This window comes from Vigna unguiculata, chromosome 11 (genome assembly GCF_037176805.1).
Source record: "Vigna unguiculata cultivar grain cowpea cultivar isolate G323 ecotype 2 chromosome 11, ASM3717680v1, whole genome shotgun sequence".
Taxonomy (NCBI): domain Eukaryota; kingdom Viridiplantae; phylum Streptophyta; class Magnoliopsida; order Fabales; family Fabaceae; genus Vigna; species Vigna unguiculata.
This window is the reverse complement of record NC_140802.1, coordinates 7,202,611-7,226,860: the sequence shown is the minus strand read 5'-3', so window position 1 is coordinate 7,226,860 and position 24,250 is coordinate 7,202,611. Positions and strand designations below refer to the sequence as shown.

Here is a 24,250-nt window from a genome sequence, read left to right as displayed (position 1 = left end):
AGCTAATGGAGATATTACATGGGAATTAGAAGAGAAAATAACAAACCTTTACCCTTATTTATTTCAAAAACAAATAAATAAATAATTTTGAGGACGAAATTTCTTTTAGGAGGGAAGAATTGTAACATCTCAAAATTTGTACCCCAGTGTTTTCAGTGTATCAATACCTAAAAGTTTATGATACATCATTTTTTTAGGCATTGTGACTAGTATAATAAATTTTGAACAGATAAAAAAAAATTTAATTATTCAAGAAATCAAAATTTAAGTGTTTGCAATTTAAAAAAAAAAATAAAACAAAAACATATGTTTTGCCTTTATTATTATTATAATAATAATATTTATAACCTCGTCCAAATGGATCTTTATTATATGCATAGAATACTTTATATAAGGTAAACAAAAGAATTGTTTTTAAGTTGAATCTTCACCACCACGTCACAGTTCACGCACATGCACTGGCAAAATGGCAAATCACAATTAATGCCATGATAAGTTAATATTAACTTCAGATTGGATAAACAAAAAAAAAATCTGTATGGGCCAATCTTTAACAAACGAAACCAAACCAAAGAAGCATTGAAACAGAAACGAGATAGTGCAATTTAAACTAAGTGTAATCATTACAAAATATAGTATAAATATGGATGAAGTGAATCCAAATGGGGAGAGACAGTGAAGAAAAAAAAAAGAAGAGGGAGGAGAAGCAGAGTCTTTGCAAGCGTGAGAAAAGAAAGAGAATAAAAATAAAATACAAAGATCATCTTCAAAAGTATATCTTCCATAGCTAAGGTAAGGGAAGGAGACATCTATCATTTTACCTTTTTACTTTAATTATTTTGTTATCTGTTCATAATTATTTTTATCTCTTTATTTACCTTAAGTGAGGTGTCCCTAACCTCATTCTAATTTATATTTAGTTCCCAATCCTATTTATTTATTTATATTCATCTCCAGTTATGCACTGGTCCTATTTATTTAATTTATATTTACTCTCATTTACTTATTTATATTTATCTCTAGTTACGTGTTGACCATTTTTATTCATTTATATCTATCTTAATTATTCATTGATCCTATCTATTTATTTATTTATATAATTATATGGTTTAATATTGAAATAAAAATTATGATAAATAAAGATTTGATTATTGTAGTTGGAGGTATGACCTTGGGGATTTAAACGAGTTAGTATCACTCAAGATGAGATGTTCTTGAGTTACTTTGTTGGCCATGAGCTCATTTATCCTGACTAGTCACTACAAAATTAATCAATGTCTTTATAAAAGTATAATAAAAATTCAGTTTCATGGACTTGGGAGAATTTTTATTTTATTTTATTTTATTAGGATATGTTATTTTTTTTTGTGATATTTGTCTCACTTCCCTATTTCTTTTTGATTGTGTGCGAAAAACAAAATTTTATAACATTATCATAGATGGCTGCTCCGAACACGCCTGATCCCTTCTTCACCGACATTGTGGCTGTTTTTCCGGGAAATGCATGGCAAACCAATGTAGTGAATAATTCTGTAACATTTCAGGGAACGGGAAACTCTACCATTACTTTTCTCTCTGCTCTGAATGCACCGATTGTCATCGAAGGACAAATCGGAGTTACCTTTTATTTACCCCCAACAGTCCAAGTGAATCCTATCCATAACCTTTTCCCTCCACCTGTTTGATAAACCGTATATGAGGGGGAAACTGTAAATAAATAATCCTTCTTCCTCTTCTAGTATAGGAAATATAAAATGTACTAAACAATGTGGATATAGGAAGTATATAGCATTGTAAATATATATATATATATATATATATAAATGTGAATATTTTAAATATAATTATATATTAGTGTATAAATTATTGCCTCTAAATTCTTATAAGTATACTGTAATAAATAAATAAATAGAATTTTTTTTATCGTCACAATCATAATTACAAAGAAAAAAATTAGAAGACAATGTAATAAAATATAAATAAAAAAATCATATTTACTATCTTATATGTTATTATTTAAAGGGTTAATTAATTAAGTTTTAATTCTCCCATAAATTTTCGTATTTTTAATTGGATATCTAATTATTCTTTTCTATTTAATGTTTATATTTTTCAATTAAGTATTTATTATTTTATTTCTCTGTTAACGAAGTGATGTGACTGATATCCTACGGGCATATTTTAATTACTTATGTTCATGTATTAAAATATGTGAAACTTTGTGATTAATATAAAATGATAATGTTAATGTAAATGAAAAATGATTTTATTGTTTTATTAAAATTGTTTTGTTTCGATTACAAGTTGTCATGTTTTACGATAACTTCTATGTCATCACCTAAAGCGACAAATAACCTTTGTTGTCATCACATTTGATGTAGATGATGGCAATAGAAACCGACGAATCTTGACCAAGAGTCTTGGCAGATCTTTGATCATTTGATTGGATCATTAGTATAATACTTCCAAAAAATAGTTCCTCTATTAAACAATTGGATCATTAGATTATATTATTAATATAATGTTTTAAAAGATGTGAAGAAATAGAATCTATCTTGTTTTCATCTTCATAGATAACTTTCCTTTTATAACTTTTAAACAATGAATCTATTATTTTATTCTTCACCGATATATATTTTTTCAAATATATTAAAAACTAATTTATGATAATCTAATAAAAATTGAGAGACGTAATTATTAGATTAAAAATATATTATAGTCAAGTCACAATTAAAAATCGATTATGAAAAACACATAATACATTATTATTTTCTTCTATAATCATAAAAAATGAATATACAAAAGACTCATGAGATAAAAAGATAATCTTAATAACTATTAAATTAATATTTCATTATCAAGTGAGACAAGAGAGATGTTCATTTTTTTTTCGAAAAAGGAAATAGGAAGGAAACAAATGAGAAATGAGAGAAAAAATAATGTGTATCTGTCTAACTTCATCTTTTCTTCAAAAACAGAAAGAGAACATATGAGAGTGAGAGATCAGTACAATTTTTGTGAAAAACTAAAAAAGGTTTAATTACTCTTGTGGTTACTATTTCAAAAAATGTCAAGTTGTCATCTAATCTTCTTAGTTTCAATTTGGTCCCAATTTTTTAGTCTCAATTTGATATTTTTAAACGAAAACAGAGACCAAAAGAGTAATTAAAATATTTTTATTCTTTATTATATTTGATTGTATGTTTTATTATTTATTAAAATTAAATATTTTATTTTAAATATAAACACACACAATTTAATTTCTATTAATTTCTAAAATATATTACTTACAATTTTAAAAATTTTAAATAAATAAATATATATATATATATATATATATATAATTTAAAAAAATCAAAAATAAAATATTTAGGGTGGCCTGGCCCCTTCCTACTCCTTACCACTGTCATTTATCATCACCACACCATTGATACAAACAATAGTTAATTTTTATCCAACATATTTTCAATGAACGTGATATTAGTAGTTTATCATTTTATATTAATGATAATGCCATCTTATATTAATTACAAAATCTCATATTTTTTTCAATACATAAAAATAAACAAATAAAATGACAAATAAAACAAAAATTACATTATTCAATTAATGAAAAAATAAAATAGAAATATTAAATTGTATAAACTCAATTAAAAATAGAAAATTTTCAATATTTAATAGAAAAAATATAACATCTCAATTTTAGCAGCTTAAAAATTATTAAAATAAAATTTATTATAAATATTTAGAAATAAAATAGTCCAATGTATATCGTATATTAGTACAGTCATATCAGATAAGACTACAATAATATCAAACAGATACATTTCCCAAGCCACTATACTATCCTTTTTATTTCCAAACTATACCTAAAAAGATTTAATCTCGCTCGACCACCCAAATTGATGGCACCTCAACCACAAGAGATACCACTACACTTACATTTTCATCTACTCATACCAATAAGATGATCATTGCAAAAGAAAACAAACATCACAATGAAAAGAACACAAAAGAAGGGTAAGCTAACTAAATAAGAGAGTACAAATACATTATAAAATAGACCTAAGAAAATTAAATAAAAAATAATTAATTAATTATGATAATTGTGGATGGGAGATACATCTAAAAGAATTAAATAGTCAAATCATAGCAATAAGCAATGGTAGTTCAAGTGGTTGAATGTGTTGAGTGGTGTTGAAAGGACTTAAGTTTGAATCTTGTGTATGTCATTAGTGTGATGTTTAAATTATTTATTTTATTTTGCATGTTTGCGTGATTGTGTGAGGTATTCTCATGATCATATGTGTGCATGAAAGGCTTGTGTTTGGTAATTGGGTGGATGTGAGTTCAAATTGCTAAATAGTCCTTATTTTCGTGTTTTAATATTTTGCTACGTTGTGAAGAACCTAGAAACCCCAGCCATCTTTAGAGAAGTTAGAGAGGTAGAGGTTATGGCCATTGATGAGCTAAAACCACCAGGTTAATGTCACTTGAATGGCAATTAAGCCATTTTCTTTTTATTTAATTTTATTAATATGATTTTTAGAGGGGTGTTTAAGGAAATAGAGGGGATTGGTGTGGCTGCCAGGGTAGACTTGAGAGAGCACCAGAATTGACCTAAGGAGAGCATTGAGAGGTTAGTGGGAGTTCACCTGGTAGAGGCAAAGGGAGATCAATTTCTAAGCAAGGAGGAATACCCTTAGAGTACATTGGAGCAGGATTTTCAAGTAAGGGTAGTTGAACTATATGTTTTTAGTTCAAACTATGTGCTTTTAGTGAATATGCATGATCATGGATGCCTTTTTCTTTTTGTTTTTGCACTGAAAATTGTGTTTCTAGTTTCTATCCAGAAATCGCCTGGTGGTGCTCATGGCCCGTTAGGAGACACATGCAGAGTGAGGCATTTTATGGGTTCTACCCAAAAATCGCCTAATGGTAATAATAGCCTGTCAAGCAACGTAAGCGTTGTTGCGTTGGCTGGATTTTATGTGTTGGTTGGATTTTATGACGTTTTTTGCTTTCTATAAAGTTCTCCATTTACGTGTGAATGTATGATTTTATCAATTTCTAATAATTACTTTTAATTATTGTTAATTTGGTGATTTTAGAATTTCATATTCACAAGGATCTAGTGAGGATTTTGGGGATGGATCGAAATTTGTTTGAATGTGTAAGAATGTGGTGATTGTGTATTCAGATGATGTTATTGAATACATATACATGCTGGAAAACATGATTGGATGAACTTTCATGCTAATTGAATGATTGGGTTGAAACTTTGGGTTTTAGGGTTTCTCGTAGGTGCAAGAAAACCTAGGACTTACCCACAAACTTATGCACCGCCTAGCGGGACATGCTTACCGCTAGGAGATAGTCCAATACGCATATGCACTTTGCGTTTTGGGTTGTGATGGGTACGGGTTTGGGTTTTGTAACATCCATAAATCAATAAATAATGTATTACTTTATAAACATTTTATTATTTATTATTATTATTATTATTATTATTACAAATATATATATATATATATATATATAAACTTATATATATAGGTAAACTAACATATTGTTAGGTAATAAAAAAAAACAATTTGGTTAAATAATTATAATAATTTTGTTTCAGTTATAAAAATACATAAATTTCATATATATAATTGAATATGCATTATGATACATGTACGGGTTAGTTAATAATTAAATAAAATAATAATAATATAATATAACTATAAAATATATGTATATGATAAATATATGTTAATAATGAAATCTCAACCGGATAATTATATTAGTTACAGCAGGCTGAATGACGTACTATGATACATCAAAACCATTATTATTTTAAAATAATAATAATAATAATAATAGTGATAAAAACACATAATGTCAGAGATAGAGATAAAATTACTAAAATGATAAAAGAAGATAAAATATCTTCTAAAAATAATCTATAACTAACCTAACTAGGAACTACACCATTAAATGCTTAGTCTAATTCAAACTAAGTAATCATGACACCACCACTATGAATAGCAAAGAGATGTTGGAAGCTGGGAGGTGGAAAAGATATGAGCAAGGTGTCCCTAACCTCATTTTAATTTATATTTAGTTCTCCTTCCTATTTATTTATTTATATTCATCTCTAGTTGTGCACTGATCCTATTTATTCAATTTATATTTACTCTCATTTACTTATGTATATTTATCTCCAGTTATGTACTGGTCCTTTTTATTTATATATATATATATATATATATATATATATATATATATTTAATTATGCATTGATCCTATTTATTTATTTATATAATTATATGGTTTAAATATTGAAATAAATTTTATGATAAATAAAGATTTGATTATTATAGTTGAAGGTATAACCTTGGGGATTTAAACAAGTTAGTATTACTCAAGATGAGATGTTCTTGAGTTACTTTGTTGGCCATGAGCTCATTTATCCTGACTAGTCTCTACAAAATTAATCAATATCTTTATAAAAGTATAATAAAAATCCAGTTTTATGGATTTGGAAGAATTTTCATTTCATTTTATTTTATTATGATATGCTGTATTTTTTTATGTGATATTTGTCTCACTTCCCTATTTTACGATTGTGTGTGTGAAACACAAAAATTTTATAACCTTATCATAGATGGTTGCCCCTAACATGCCTAATCCCTTCTTCGCCGACATTGTGGCTATTTTTCCGAGGAATGCATGGCAAACCAATGCAGTGAATAATTCTGTAACATTTCAGGGAACGGGAAACTCTACCATCACTTTTCTCTCTACTCCAAATGCACCGATTGTCATCGAAGGACAAATCGGAGTTACCTTCTATTTTCCCCCAACAGTCCAAGTGAACCCTATCCATAACCTTTGAAAACAAGTATATGAGGGGGAAACTATAAATAAATAACACTCATTCCTCTTCTAGTGTAGGAAATATAAGATGTATTAAACGATATAAATATAAGATGCATACAATATTGTAAATGTGTGTGTATATATATATATATATATATATATATATATATATATATATATATATATATATATATATATATATATATATATATATATATATATATATATATATATATATATGCGTGTGTGTGTGTGTGAATATTTTAAGTATAATTAGATATCATCGTATAATTTTGCCTTTAAATTTTATAAGTATATTGTAGGAAATAATAATAATTAAATGAATAGTAATTTTTTTTTTTACCGTCACAAGTTTCATTGGTGAACATGATTGAATTTATATATGTATGAAATTGGAACATGATTGAATGAGCCAAATGAATATGTATGAATCGGGAACATGATGACCATGTTGCAATTGTAATGATTTTGCGTTGGTATGAGAAATATGGATATGTTATGAGGTTTAATTTGATTGTGGGTGGAGGTATTGGATAAAGGAATGGGTACAGAGGATGCCTGATATGATTATAAGGCCTTGCATGAGTTATGGCTTTATCTGATTACAGGTTTTGAATCCCCTAAGATCATGATTAATACTTGGATAATTTAAGTGTTGGTATGACCTTAAGTGATGAATGCATGTGTATATAAGAATAGATAATTCATGTGTGTGATAAGTTATTGTACAATTGAGACATCTTAAAGTACATGAATTGTATAATAGCGCAATTTCTGAGTAATGTTGAGATGTATACATGCGTGTTTTATATTTTTGGATGTGTGCCTGTGATGATTGGTGTGCTAGAATAGGTCTTGGAATGTCTAAAACCAATAAAGTCACATTATTGGTGTAGCGCCAAGCGGTGTGGATTGGACCGCCATGCGATGGCTACCATCAGAGGGGGGGGGTCCTAAGAGAGTGACGCCTAGCGACATTTCTTGATCCGTCTTGCAAGAGCGAAGTCAGATAATTGGAGCCCAGTGATGCTCTCTGACCCGCTAGGCGGTCTGCACTACGACTTCACTGAGCGGCGCTTAGGTTGCGACAGGCGATAGTGTAGTGACAATGTACATTTGTGTTGGATTTTGCATGACTCGTGGTGATGGTCTTGGTATGGGATATGCTTGCATGGATTACGAGCGGAGAGGTTCGTAATGGAGTTGGAAACGTGTGATTGATACGGACAGAGAGATTCGTATTGGATGTACTCTGTGTAGGGATACGAGTAGGGAGGTTCATATGTTTCGTGCTCACACTTGAGGATGTTATGAGCAAGGAGGTTCATAATAGGATGCGTTCACGCTTGTTGGACTACGAGCGAGGAGGTTCGTAGAGTTAGACCACGAGCGGGCAGATTCATGGAAGCATATGGAATCCCTAAGACCATAGTTGAATATGTGTTAATCTCATAAAGGTTTTGAGAATTGGGTTTTCTATGTACCTCATGGTATGGAGGTACCTAAAAATGAGAAATTGGTTAAGTCAATTTGGATGAGGTCTATATCATTATTTATGTATATTTATTTCTTTTAAGCTCATCCTTTCTATTTGTATTTGGCGATGATCGTGAGACTTGTCACACGGAAGTAGGTGATAATCCAAGTGTAAATGGTGAGGCAACAAGGCAGAGCAAGGACTAGAGCTTGGGGTTGATTTTTAAGAAGCATATTTTGAATAAATTGTATTTCTTTCAAATTTGGAGTTTTACTTATAATAGAATAATTTTGAGATATTGAGTTATGTGGAACGCGATTAAAGTTTTAATTTTTTTCGCACTTTTCTGGAATAATATTGATGTTTGAATTTTTTTTTCCAATTGTAATTTTATTTATTAGTAATACTCGACCTGGGTGTTATAATATGCACACAAATTTTCATATTCACCAGATATAGCACAACCATGCAACATATCATATTATGAATCAAACTCTTGTAAACTCAATATTATCCAGAGACATGCTCTATAGTCAGACTAGTGAAGCTATGCGCTTGTGGTGATATAATGCTCTCCCGAGCTACTCTCCACGAGCTATCACACACAGGGTTAATCTCTTTTGCAGTCATAAGAAAAATGGAACCATCCTTATGATAGGACCTCCTGCTACTCTCACCACCTAACCATTCTCCTCTATGTGAGTATGAATAGCTATTAGAGTTCATGATAGCTTCACAAAAATGGAACAGTACTGACTATTAAGGCACACCCTTAATGAAACAATTACGAATGATATTTCCTCCCCGGGAAATACCTAACAATAGTTTATTACATACCTTTGTTTCATAATATAAACCAATCATATACATCTCTAATCACATTTTCATATTCACATATCAACCAATTACAATCTCAAACATATACATACATAAAGTACATAAAAATGGTGAAAATAATTTCTCAAACCAAAGACTTCAAAACAAAGATCCCACCAGTCAAAATGAAGAATCACGTGCCTAGGACCAACTGTCAAAATTTCAGCTTGATTCAACGGTTAACGAAGCAAAAATCTTCATTTTACCAAGAGGACGCAATGTTGAGAAACTAGGTAGCGCTTAGTGCTAGGAAGTGGCACCCAACGCTGATCAATTCGTAAAAACTAGCGTTCAGTGCCACCTGCCTAGCACTCAATATCAATATATTCATAAAAATGAGTGCACAGTGTTATCATGCGAGGCTTAGCATTGTATCAAATATCAACAACATTAATTTTGCAGTTTTTGGCAATCTAGTTCTATTTCATAACTCAAATTGGTACTTCTCCTTTAGATATTGTTTTAAAATAGTCTTTAAACCATGGAGTTGATACCAATTTGATCAATGACTCAGATCCTAAAATTCCCAATTACCATTAATTCAATCAACAACATAGAAATGAAGAATCACACCTCAATTTAAACACAAAAAACAATCAATCAAAATCATATCAATTCATAACTCCAACAATCCAAGGAGAATTTCATGAATTAGAGATTATCCAGTTCAACACAAGCTTAAAGTTAGCTTCCCTTACCTGTTATCCAGCTTAAACAGCTATAAAAACGTCAAACACAACTAACTTTACAGGATGCTCTATCTACACATAAAAACATCACAAGAACTATCAAGACATATTGTTATGATCATTGATTAGCAAAAACTCATACAAATGATTAAAAGGACGAATGCAAATGGAAGATGACTCACATTCAGCAGAAAACATAGACCAAGAAAAAGGGTTGAAACTTAACTTACGCGAACAAAGAGACTGATCAGTCCAAATTGAAGAGTTCGCCACGATGATCAATCCTACGGTCTTAATTCTTCAATCAGACAACCAAAGAGGAAGAACTCTAAAAGAGAAGTCAGAAAACTCTAGACAACTGGTTTCTAGAGAGATAGTGTATTTTAAAATAATGAAACACTTTTATAACAATTATATTTATACTAAAACTTTTTAATACTACAGTAGTTGAGTCTCACTATTTTTAAATCACTATCATTTCTACTATGTCATTTCTAGTTCTTTACAAAAAAAAATAATTGAAATTTCATTAGAATATCTAAATTTCTAAATTACTTAATTTTTTTAAATGAAAAGATTGTTTGTTTTATGTAATTATTAACATATAATAATTATGCTTTTACAAATTAAATATATATTATTTGTAACAAGTATATAATAAAATATATTTTATTAAGAGAATATATAAGTAAATTAAATATATGTTTAAATAAAATACTATTATCTAAATTTATATAACAAAATACTTAAATTAAATTTTTATAAATGTTTAATAAATTTGTATTTATATTATAAATGATTTTAGAAAGATGAGAAGAATATATAAATGATCGATTAAAAATAGAGAACAATGATGCTCCGCAACACGGCGATTGGCGGTGCCGCGTGCAAACTCATCCAACTGCAGAAACCGCACAACAGTGCGAGCCAGCTTGCACACCTCCACCGCACGCTGAAGCTGTAAAATTAATTTATCTTATCTTTTCAAGGAAAAAAATAACGCTATTATTTAAATAGAACAACATTTATATTTATGTTATTATTTTTTGATAATTTAAAGTAATTAAAAAAATATGAAATACTTCAGAACTTTACAGAGGTGATGGTAGTTTTTTAAGAAAGAATTTTGTTATTTATAAATAGATCTGTATTTAGTAAATATACTTTATTTTCCTATTTTATACAAAATTATTTTAATATTACTATTTTCATCTTTTTCGGACATTACTCGTACGAAAGCATTTAAATAATCTTAGGTTCATCTTTTCCCGGCATCACTCATTGAAAGCATCACAACCAACTCAATCGACCGTTTTGTTTTTGTTTTCTTAATGTGAGTGGATATCAATATATAATTACCTGTCCAAATTCGTATATATAGCCACCTCATCGGTGTTATATACATATATATATATATATATATATATATATATATATATATATATATATATATATATATATATATATATATATAATATTGTTCTTACAATTTTAAAATATAGATTAATTATTTTGATAGTTAGATATTTAAATTATAAAATAATTAAATACAAGTTAAAGCTACACATTTAACGATAGATACTAATGTATTTTTTTATTTTTCTTTTCTAATTTATCTGTATGTATTGTTTGAACTAAAATATAATAATATCTTAATATATAATTTATTTAAAACATATGGGCATATAAAAATAAAATAAAAATGTGATGAGTATAAAATACAACTATCTATTTCGGGATGATTACCAAAAGATACATTGTCTAGAGTATAAAATAATTAGGTATTCAAGGGTGTTAAACTTGAAACTAAAAAAAAAAAAAACAGCATAACTGAAAATGTTATATCGGTATAAATCTTACATTGGCACAATCAACTATGCATAAATCATATTTCCATTGATCAATTATAAAAAAGAAATTTATTCACATATGAAAATTAATTTATCCATAACTAACAGAAACTTGCATTTCACATAAATGAAAAATGTGAATTAAGGTATGTATACATGTAATCCACATACACATGATAATAATTAATTGTTTTTCTATATATGTTTGTTGGTTTTTTTTTTTTTTAATGTATTTCGTAGTTGTATTTACATGTCAAAATCAAGATATTTGTCTTATTTTGATTATTTGTATTAGACTTGTGGTAATTGAATATAAATTGTTTCTTCAACCATAGATTTTTTTTTTTTTAGAATTATATACTCTATACGTTTCAGAATATTTAAGCACAGTTTATTCATTATATACTCTATAAGTATGAAGCATGGTATCCCAAAAGGATAGAAATAAAATAAGTTGGACTTTCTATTATTTCACAATTTATAGTGAGTCTCCTTGATAAAGGGTATAATGTGAATTTTGTTTTTTTAAATAAGAAATTATATTAATTACTTCTGTGCACAAGTGTTTGGATTAAGTTAGCTTTTAACATTGTCAGAATCATCTCTTGCGAAAGATGAAAGATGATTCTCTTCAACAACAATATTTATTGTGACATTATGAGAATAGAAAAATTAAATCTTATACCATTATTTTAAAAAGAGTTTGAAAATTTCATTTTCAAATTTACTTGGGATAATAACAATTGATAAAGTTTTTTTTAATGAATTAACAAAAACTTAAAAAAACTCATTCTTGTAGTTTAAAAATTTAACCTATGTCTATTTAGCATAATATATATAATGACTAAGTCTTATTTTACTATTGCAAATTGAAATTTACTTAAAAAAATTATATAAAGTTTATAAAACTATGCAAAACTTAAAAAAAAACAAAAATAATATAACATAATCCATTATAATAAAACAAGACACAATGATAAAATCCTTATGTAACTTAATGCGTAATAAATAATATTCTTACTTACATCATCTCAATTTTCTTTTGCAAAAAATTAGTTATAAATAAAACAGCATATTAATATAAATTTTACAAACATTAATTTTTTTAAATTAAAATGATATTTTTATCCTGATTGATGTAACATGAAGCCGTATTTGTGAAGTTTGTATTAAAATAATAGTTTTGTTTATAAAGAATATTTTTTATATTCTCTCAAGGTAGACACTCTTATGCCATAAAAAGCTTTGGTATTCGTGTTAGTATTTAATAAGATCACACAAATATTCTCTAACAAGTTTGCAATATTTACATTACACATATATGTAAAACAACTGACTTAACCTAACGTATACGGATTACACAATTTGAATCCGTAATATAACATATGATGAACAAAATCTTTCATACTGTTTTTAAACTAATGAAAATATTTGAAGATCTACATGTATTCTTTTATTAGATATCGTCACAATATTCTTTTATATTACTTTAGATGCTTAAGTGTTTAATTGTCAGGTAGTGTTTTAGGACGGTAAAATTGCTTGTTGGTTAAAAGTGGAGTTCAGATTTTTTACTGTTTTTTTCTTTTGCGTTAAAATTAGTGATAATCAGTGTATTATAAAGACACAATAGAAGAACAACACAAAAAATTCAACCAAGAATCTAAATTCATTTATGTGCTTTGACTATTATATATAAATAATTTTGTAATTTAATTTTCCAATTTTTATAATTAGCATCTTTAATGAGCTTTTAACATTATTACATTTATATTAACTTAATGAACTGAGGTAGCCTTTAGGTATCGTGTATGTCAAATGTAAAAATTATCGAGTAAACGAAAATCATACAATCACAAATGAAATTAGTAATAAGCCAAATAATTTAAGAAAAAAATAGGCAAACAAAAATACGTGATTCTATTGAGAGTTTATTGATATCACTTTAGCTTTGTTTGAAAAATAAAGGAGGAAATGAATTTTATTTTGTTGGATAAAAGGAAAAAAAGAAGAAGAGAAAGCAATTAAATAAAAATAGCATATACTAATTTTATTGTTATCCATCTTTCTATATATACTTTCTTTCTTTTTATCACTTATTTTTAGCCTGCTAAATAATTAAATATTTAATTTTACTCATTACATTACCCGTGTCTCCTCTTTTTCTTATACTTCTCATTTATTTTTATTTTCAAAAGTAACGAGGGCGTGTTCACATTTGACTTTTGACACATGACAATTATATAAATTTTGATAGGGGAGCGTGGATCCAACGCGTGTGAAGGGAGAGTGGGCATAGAGAGAGAGGAATGAGTACGGACAAAGGAGACGCGTAGTTGTAAAGAGACTGACATTTGGAGTCACGGAAGTGTACTGTAACGGTCCACAGAGTCCCACAATTACGATATTTCTTGTGTTTAAAGTCAGAGTTTTATATTATTTAAACACAAAACTTATAAGCATAAATATTTTTTTTCTTCTAAATTATAAAATAATTTAATACGGAAATCCAATTATAAACAAGTATTTATATTAAAGATTTAATTACAGCTTTAGTTACATTATTTTACAAAATTAACAATTTATTTATTATTTATAATTTTAGCCCCAATTATTGGAATACTTTTACTACTTTGAAACAACACGCAATAGGAAGAATAGAGAGAAATTTACAACACCGTTGAAAAGAATAACAATGACAAATATTAATCATCTAATGTAATTTAAAAACGACTTAATATGATTTTTTAACTAAAAGTTGAATAAAGTTAGAATATTAAAATCGTGTACAAAAAAATTTTAAGACTAAAATTTTAGAAAATTAAAAAAATTAAAGGATTAAAGTTGAAGAAATAATTAGAGACTAAAATTGTAAATTTTGCAAAATATAAAAGACAAAACTATGACTAAATCAAAATTATTGAAAGTACTAAGGACAATTTCTTTTCTATAATTTTTATCTATTTTTAGGTAAAATCATATTAAGCATACAAACTCTAATGATATTTAAAATTATTTGGGATATTTTATTGGTTGATTTTGTAACTTTTAACATTTTTACATGATAGTTATGCATCTAGGAGCACTTCAAGTATGCAATCGAGGTACTTATTTTTGTTTTGCATCGTTTTTCTAAAACTTCAAGGGATCGCGATTAATCTTTGTATGCATTTTGTTAACAAACTTTATCTTGTCTCAATATGCATATAATTCTTTGTCCAAAATTTAAAATTTTTGTGTAAGACTTTATAACTTGGTGTATTGTATTATGTTGGACTTCATATTAATCTTTGTTTCACAATATATGTAAATGGTTGTATTAAACATGACTTTTAGATTTATGCCCATCTCTTATCATACAAAATATTATTTGTCTTAAAAATATTTCACTTTTCTATTATGACAAATAATATCAATTTTGTAGGAAGAGTAGACAAGTTATATTTTTGCCTACTTAATTTTTTATATTCATAAAACCTAGATTTAATATACATATACTAATAATTAATAATAGTAATATACACACATAACCATACACTAATATTTGTTATAAAATATATTACACAAAACTAAAACATAATCCAAAAAATAATATATACAAATGTCTATATACAAAAAGTATATCCTCATCACTCATGATTCCTAATCTTATCACTTCTAACACCATTTACTTTTATATCACATACGATCATAGTAGTTCAAAATACAGATACAAGGATAAACTAATTAAATTTTAAATATCATATACATAATATATATATATATATATATGTATGCATATACATATACATATATATACATATACATATACATATACATATATATACATATACATATATGTATATGCATACATGTATATGTATACATATACATATACATATATATACATATATATATATATATATATATATATATATATATATATATATATATATATATATATATTAATCCCTTCATGGTCACACACAAAGCTCTCTCGAGAATTGCCCAACCTTGACCATAAGTGACATCTATCAACTCTCACTCATTAAGTACCTTCTTCTACATGAGTTGAGTACTTAATAGAGTTTGGATGGTCTCACCTTACCACACTCCTAGATAATGCACATCCTAATGCATAACACATATAAGGTGATACTCCACCCCTGAGGTCAGCAAAACAATCTCATGTGCATCTTAGGCAAGGTTTTCAGTAGATTTTGATAAGGTCTTGGTTTGGGCTCTACTTAACTCATACAACAAATGTTGACAAATCCATGCCTAAGATCTACTCAACCTTTCATTTAGTAGATTTTGACCAGTCCAAGTCTCAACACTACTCAACCTAGCCACATTCTTATTCCTTGCCCGAAACACACAAATGCATGTATATTCAACATTTCACATCTCATCCATCACAATGGTATGTAGATAAATGAAAGATAATATAAACACACCATGAAGTTCATTCTCAAAGCATATAACCATGCAACACATACTTACACGTAAACATAAGAAAGGTAAAGTTACTTTCCCCTACCTGAATTTGTCCTCTAAGAATATTAGGTTGCTACTGGTTGGATACTCTCCCTCCAAGACTTCTTCAAGCTCTCACTTCTCATAAGAACTCTTAGAACATGAAAAAAACAAGATGAAGGAATGAGTGAAAAGAAGAATGTTATGGACATGACACCTTATATTTTACCTAATATAGGTTTACCTCTACCCTTTAAATGAGACAAAATTTGTAATCTCGACGTGTTATTTCCCTCTGTCCCAAGCAGAAACCAGTACTATACCATGGTGCTAGTTTGTGCTTGAATTATCCTTCTAAAAAGGGTGACAACATATCAAAATGCAGGTCTTATGTTCCTACCAAATCTCCCCTCTCTCTCCACCATGTGTCTCTCTTATTCTTACTCTTCCACACAAGAAAATACTTGGAAGGTTCTAAGGCTCACTCCACCAAGCAAGGTGTAAAGCCTCACCTTGTGGGTATGACCATGCAACATCTAATAGATGTTCAAGTTTTTTAACATGCATCATCTTGTCAACAGTTGTCTAACACATGTTTGCTCTTATAATGTTGGAACTAGGGATGTCAACGAGGCGAATAGGGTATGAGTAATAGCTCCCCCGTACCCTACCTGTTGAATAAATATCTGCCCCGTACCCGTATCTATATCCATCGGGTATCCGTTATACGGGTATCCGTATAATTTTTTAGTATCCACGGATATCCACGGGTACCCGCAGGTATTTACAAAAAAATAAAAATAAATATTTAACAACATATTTTAGTCATAAATTCAAATAAAATACCATATATAACATTCATAAATTTCAAAAAAAGTCCAAATAACTCATTTAAATAGTGTTGAATGACAATTTACAAAGAAATATATTTTTTTTTAAAACTAATTGATAAAAAATAACTCATTCAAAATCAATACGTTAATATTTTAATCATGTTTTTTTTATTTAAATTAAAGTATAGCGAGTACGGATATCCACGGGTACAAATATTATGATACCCGTACCCGTCTCGTTAACATATGCGTATTAAAAATACCCGTACTCATTACCCGCGAGTATCCATTTACAATATTTATTTCCTACCCGTTGTGGATTTTATCTGCAGATACCCATGGGTACATATTTTTTTGACATCCTTAGTTGGAACACCACAATAGAAGCTTGATTAAGAAGAAAACCTTGCATATGAGAAAACCTCTACTAAAGACTAAAGTTGAGAGTCAATCTTAATTTCTATACAAATATAGTGTTACTATAGTTTTAAGAGTTCTTCCTTTAAATATTTTTCTTAGGATTTCTATTTGTATTCATTGTAACATTTTAATATAGTTATAAGTGAGAGGCAATCACACTATATGCTTATAGCAAGAATCATCAACATGAGTAACTAAACTCTCTTGTATTGAGGTTGGATGCAATTTACCCTAATTCTATGTATTGCTATTATTTTCTACATATCATTGTTATTATTGTTATTATTCATGTGTTAATGATTTGGTTTATGCTTTAATGTCTGGATAATTGATAACTCATCTTATATAATTGATTTAGATTGAGTTAGGAAATTAATTTTGAATCTAAGGTCCAACCAAGTCATCTAACGCGTTTGAATACTAGGAATAGATTTAAATGTTTTAGTTGAGTTAAAATTCCTACACTTAAAGCAAGGATTAACTCATTGGTGATTGAGGAATCAATGCTTTGACTGAGATCCATAGGTTCTAAATTCAGGGGATTGATTTAGAATTAGCTAAGAACTTTCAATGACACTAGATAACTACATTGATATATATTGAATCAGTAAAAGTACAATTGAAGAAGATAGATGAAACCCAATCATAATATGCATTCATATATTGATTATTTTACATCTTGTTTTACTTTGTTTAAATCATTTACAACAACACCTTCAATATTGTTTCATAGCAAGTCATAACAAATTTAAGTTTCTTAAAGTTCTATATAAGTCTTTGTGGATACGACACTTGTTTTGTACTACAGCTGACTCAATATACTTGTCGAAGGTAAAAAAAGATTCCAACAAAGGCAAGGATTATGTTGGTTGTTATTTGGTTTGGGTGTATGTTTGGACTTATGTGAGTGAGGCTGAATAATGTTCCAATTGAGTCTATGTTAGGACAAATGTTTGTGCGTTTGGGTAAAAGGTGTAATTTGTGGAAGGAGTGGTGGGAGACGTGGTGTTGGTAGGGTTGGTAGGGTTGGTATGGGTTCCTTTTCACCAATAATTTGAAGCATTTTGCATTTATTCCATCAATAAGGGGTCCATGTTAGAAAACTTTTCAAATTGGTAGGCATTGTGAGCTTTCAACATAAATTTTACATGTTCCATGGTGTGATAAATTTTTATGGTGTTTGTCGTGCGACTGAGATAAGAAATGTTGATTTGTCTATTGACATGTTAAATGATGTACCAACCATGTGACATAGGTTATTGTTCGTCAAGTTCTCCTATTCACACTCGGAGTTGTTAATGTCCTTCTATGTTGACATTATAACCTTCTTAAAACCATTCTTAAAGAAGCATCTTTCTTTTCCAAACCCTTTTTGGTCTCTAAGATATTTGAGATGATGTGTCTTGACTTATCTTATTTCATAGGCATGTAAAATATTCAAAGAAAGGATTTATAAGATGTGAGGCATTACTTGTGACGTAATCATTATGAAGTTGCAAAATTTGATGTCCAATAAAGAAAGTCTTACGTATATTTGTAATGATCAATTGAACAAATTCTTGCAATTAACAACCCACTACATGGTGTGTGTCACACATCCTTTGGGTGACTCGATGAAACATTTTGCAACACACTTGATATTGCCTTTTTATCAAATGTTATGAGGAAGTTTCTCAAACCATTTTTTGTAAAGGCTGTAAGATTTCATTAGCTAAGTTTAAGATTTATTGCATCTTTTGTACCTCTGTAAGCTGAACAATTATCAATATACAAATCACTAAATTACTAGTCTAGAGCATATATGACATTTATGTAATTGAGGCTTATTGCCTCATTAGTTCAAGGTTAAAAGGTTGTGTCCTCAAAGATTTTATGTTCACCAAATTATTGATCCATTTTGGATCACCTAGGATTGATCACATGCAGTAGTGATTAAAAAGTTGATTTCATAAAATTGTTACACAAACATTCTTTATAAAGGAACAACTTACCTACTTATGGTTGTCTGAACATCCTTGACAACACGATCTCAAAACATGATTTCAACCTATGTGCACCCAAACCTAATACTAACATTCATGCATCCAAGAATAATCCAACCTTCATGCACATGGATTCCATGGTATCACTATGCATTGTCAAATGTCAGTAATTGTGTAGATCGAATTCTAGATAAATTGAACCATTTAAATCATGACACCTATAACTTAAGAAATAAGTCAAGCACTTGTACCTCTCAATAAGAAAAAACATCTTAATATAATCCTTCTTGCATTTATGAATAGTCTAAAATTACATAACTTTTGACTATAACAATAACTACATCCTAACCCTTATCTGGAGAGTTGGGTACATATGTACGAATATAATCAACTAATATATTTATTTGATAATCAATAATATAACAACTAAAACCTTAAATTAAGGACAATTCATTTCAATTTAGTAAAATAAAATTATTATCTCAACTACAGTACCATTATTGAACAAAACTATATTGAAAAGTTTTGTAATCATAAATTTGACATCCATGAAATATCTTTTAAAGATTGGTAAGTGCTTACATGTGTATGAATATAATTGAAAACTCAATATCTATTTGACAATCAATACTATAACAATCAGAACCTTAAATTAATGACATCTTGATCCATCAACAAGTTAATAAAATTACTAGTGCAAAATATAAAAATGACAACAACATTTTGAACTGGTTGCAACAAAATCGATGTAAACAAAAACATGGTGGCATGTTCATAATTTTGGGACCAATATTACATTGGTTGTAAACGTGAATCAATGCAATATCTTTTATTTTTTAAAACAATAAATAAAAAACAAAGATACTACATCATTTGTGGAGTGGAACCAATGTAGTATGTAAACACTTGCCAATCAAAACCTTACAGTGGGTCATGCAGATTTGGTTCGACTCCTTCCACCACCCACTACTCGCCTCACTCCCCTACTTCGACACACTTCAAATCCCTTACCTCCAAAGGCTAAATCCACTTCGCTATCTTCGACTTGCACTGACAACCGCTTCGAATCAATCCCCAAAATCACCCATTATGCACAATATTCAAAAGAAAACCACGATTTCTCGCCACAATGAAATGCATTATGTCTCTAATGCTTGGCTTCCTCAAAATGTTAATGGTGGTTCGAGTTCCTCAAACAGGTCGTTATAACGTTGGATTTTGTTATTAAAAATATGGTAGATCGTGAAGGGCTGAAAAACTTGATATTGGGGAGGTAGGGCAAGGCAGAAAATCAGAGTCTAGATTTTCTGCTTATTGCTCTCTAATAAAGGAGCCATGTCGCAAGATAACATTGATTAAGTTTTTGGCATCGATCGCGATAAATGTGGAATCGAAGCAGTTGATAGCAGAGAAGGAAGGTTTAACATCCAAATTGCTGAAACTGATAATATCAAAGAAAGACCATATCTAATCAAGAACTAGTTGTTGTGCCTTGTGGCAATTTCATATCTGAGACGGAGCAACATGAAGTTTGTGTATTTGGGAGCAATTAAGGTGTTCTTAAAGCTTCTTTGCACTTCGAACATGAGTGTGTTGATGATGAAGAAGATTCTCAAGCCAGTGGAAAGATGTTTTCTACAAAGGAATGAAAATTGAAGATATGCGAGGAATCAAGATGCGTGGTGGGGATAGCGAACATGGTGTTGAAAGTGTGGCAACAAAGCACATTGTTACGATGTTGTGGAGCGAGTGTTATCTATTTCAGGATTGTCCAATTTTACACTCGTTGTGAGATTAATCGATGTAAAATATTTTCGCTTATTACATTGGCTGGATTACATCAATTTTAAAACTGATATAATATGAGCTAAAGAATTGATCTAATATGTCTTTTTTTATAGGGAATAAAATAATTACCTAAACTACAACACTGTTACTAAACAAAAAAACCATGTTGAAAAGTTTTGTAACCTTAATATTTAAGAAGAAAACTACTTAAGTATAACTGTTGATAAGTATAACCATAATTGAAGAAAACAAATGTCTCACATGATAAATAATAAAAATAAGTGACGTCCGATAAATAAAACCTCAATTTAAAATGTGTCAAAACTAAGAAAATAGGAGGCATTGGGTTGGAAATAGCCTATGAAGAATTTAAAACTGTGCTCTGTGTGTGTGTGTGTAAATTAAAATAAACAAGTATCGTGGTGGAGAAGGAGATGAGAGATGCAAAGTAAAATGCACGGAAAGTTAGGTTTAGGAATTTTATAGACACATCTTATATCACTTGCTACGTTGTATTTTTTTTTCTCAACTTCCTCTATGAGAATTTCTCACAAAAAACAAAACAACTTTATGTTTAGGAATTTCTTGTATTCGTAAAATAATTTAACAAAACAATAAAAAGCCTAAATATATCTATTTGCAGCTAAGATTTTTAGTAACTATATGAATTATTTAGTATATATTCGTATTTTTGAACAAAAGTTAAGAAATTTGACAATTTCCCTAAATCTAGAAAGAAAAGAGACCTTCTATCATTTAATCATCGTAATTAGGCATTTTTTAATATTATTTCTTAAAAAGAATTAATAATATATAAATCATGGTAAACCTTTTTGTTGTCTTTATTCAATTTTGTTGTAATTTCTAATCATGGGACATAACCTTTCATTAATAAATCTGCGGCGATATATTTACTAAAAGTTTATATTTGGCACGCCTCAAACTGAAGTTAATTTATTATATTATTTATGATAATTTTATCGTTCAATAAAATTAATCACTGAATTGACCTTAAAAAATCAATTTCTAAACCGGCTGTTAATGCCTTTTTAAATAAGTAAGTTTGGATATAGAAACGATTTTCTATAAGGAAATACTTACACAAGAGGTATCAAAATTTCATAAATTTAAATATATAATAAATGTTGCACCTACCCGGAACAAATATTAATATCAATAATAATATGTATAGTATTTTCTTACTTTCCTTTAATAAAAATACTCTGTTCAATTTTTTTATTTTTAGTAACTTGTATTATTATTTTTCATATTTTTTTGTAATCTTTTTAATTTCATTTTACTATTTGATATTCCCCTCTGATTCATTTCTCCAAAATAAATTAATTCTTAACTATTACACATTTATAATAACCATGTTATTACTTAATTATATCATACCTCATTCATTCAACTCTTATTATCATCAAATTTGAAAGAGAGTGACTACATTAACTCCCTTCTTAAAAACATAACACCAACTTGATAAAGATAATAAATTAAAATTAGTCAAACAAAAATTTTAAAAAAAAAACTATAGCAATTTTTTAAAAAAAAGTTACGAAACTTTTTTTCTTTTTTTTTTCTAACCATAAATAAATAAATATATAATATATATCATGTAAAGAAGAAAAAATTTTATTTCTAAAGAAAAAACACAAGCATATTCCATCATCCAAAAAAATATATATAAAAACGTAGGAAGTAAAAAACAAAAAGTGATTACATTAAAAAAAAAAAAAGAATTTCGCTTTCTGAGTTTATTTACTCTCTCTTTCTGTTTCTCTCTCATGTACCTGCCAAGTACGCTTACCTGTACCTCAAAAACTTGCCTCATTGGTCTGCATCATCATCACCATTCATTCATAATCACACACACACAACGCAAAGACAACCCTTGCTCTATAAATTCCCCCTTCACATCCACCTCACACCCACCACACTTTTCATTCTCCAAACTTCAACCATCATCATTCTCTTCACTCTCACCCAAATCACAAAGTTTCAATTTTTATCCTTCTCTCTCTCTCTCTCTCTCTCTCTCTCTCTCTAAATCTGGCTCAGAAAGCGATGAAGCAGCTGATTCGCAAGCTCTCGCGCGTGGGCGACTCCTCGCAGTACACGCTCCTCCGCTCCGACTCCCGGCGGCCGCGCCGCGCCGGGTCCCTCCGCCGGCACGTGGGAGTTCCCGTGGGGCACGTGCCGGTCTACGTGGGCGAGGAGATGGAGCGGTTCGTGGTGAGCGCGGAGCTGCTGAACCACCCGGTTTTCGTGAAGCTCCTGAACCGGTCCGCGCAGGAATACGGGTACGAACAGAAGGGTGTGCTCCGAATACCCTGCCACGTCATCGTGTTCCAGCGAGTTCTGGAAGCGCTTCGACTCGGTCGCAACTCGCTCCAAGACATTCATGACCTCCTTACCTCTTCCCAAGAATTTTCCTAGATTCACCCTTTCTTCTCTCTATTGCTCACTTGTAAATATACGGTGTCGTTTTGCATCAACCAGAAAGGAGCAATTTTTATTTACTTCTCTCTTTTTTTTTCCCTCTCTTGTGGTCACCAAACTGCAGATATGAGAGGAGACTAGGTTTTGGTTTTGCCTTTTTTCAATTTAATTGTTCATATTTTAGAATGATAATACTATATACTATGAGATCGGAAGAGGACATTGGATCTGTTAATTTCTCACAGAATCGATAATTATAATAATTAAAAATTAAAATTATGAATCGTAAATGATATCAATTATCCTCTCACAGGTTAAATGTGTTTTGATTTGTGTTAATTTTTAAGTAAAAAGAATTATGTTAAGACTAAGAGTTATAGACATTGGATTCTAACGTAAATAAATATAAATGGGACATTTTCTTAAAAAAATTATTATTTTTATTTCCAAGTTTTTAATTTTAACTAATGTTTGGCGTCTGTAATTTATTTTTTTTTCACGGAGAATAAAAGAAGACAGAAAAGTCAATGTACGGAAAGTTAGGCAGCAT

General features: G+C 29.1%; 1 protein-coding gene and 1 pseudogene across 1 annotated transcript; both read left to right on the top strand.

Annotated features, from left to right (window-relative positions):
- Positions 1 to 7,996: 7,996 nt before the first annotated feature.
- Positions 7,997 to 21,262, top strand: LOC146880936 (U-box domain-containing protein 29-like; annotated as a pseudogene).
- Positions 21,263 to 23,169: 1,907 nt separating this feature from the next.
- Positions 23,170 to 23,935, top strand: LOC114168988 (auxin-responsive protein SAUR71-like). Its single transcript, XM_028053995.2, has one exon. The coding sequence runs from the start codon at positions 23,326 to 23,328 to the stop codon at positions 23,695 to 23,697; it is 372 nt and encodes a 123-aa protein (XP_027909796.1). The 5' UTR covers positions 23,170 to 23,325; the 3' UTR covers positions 23,698 to 23,935.
- The last annotated feature ends 315 nt before the right edge of the window (positions 23,936 to 24,250 follow it).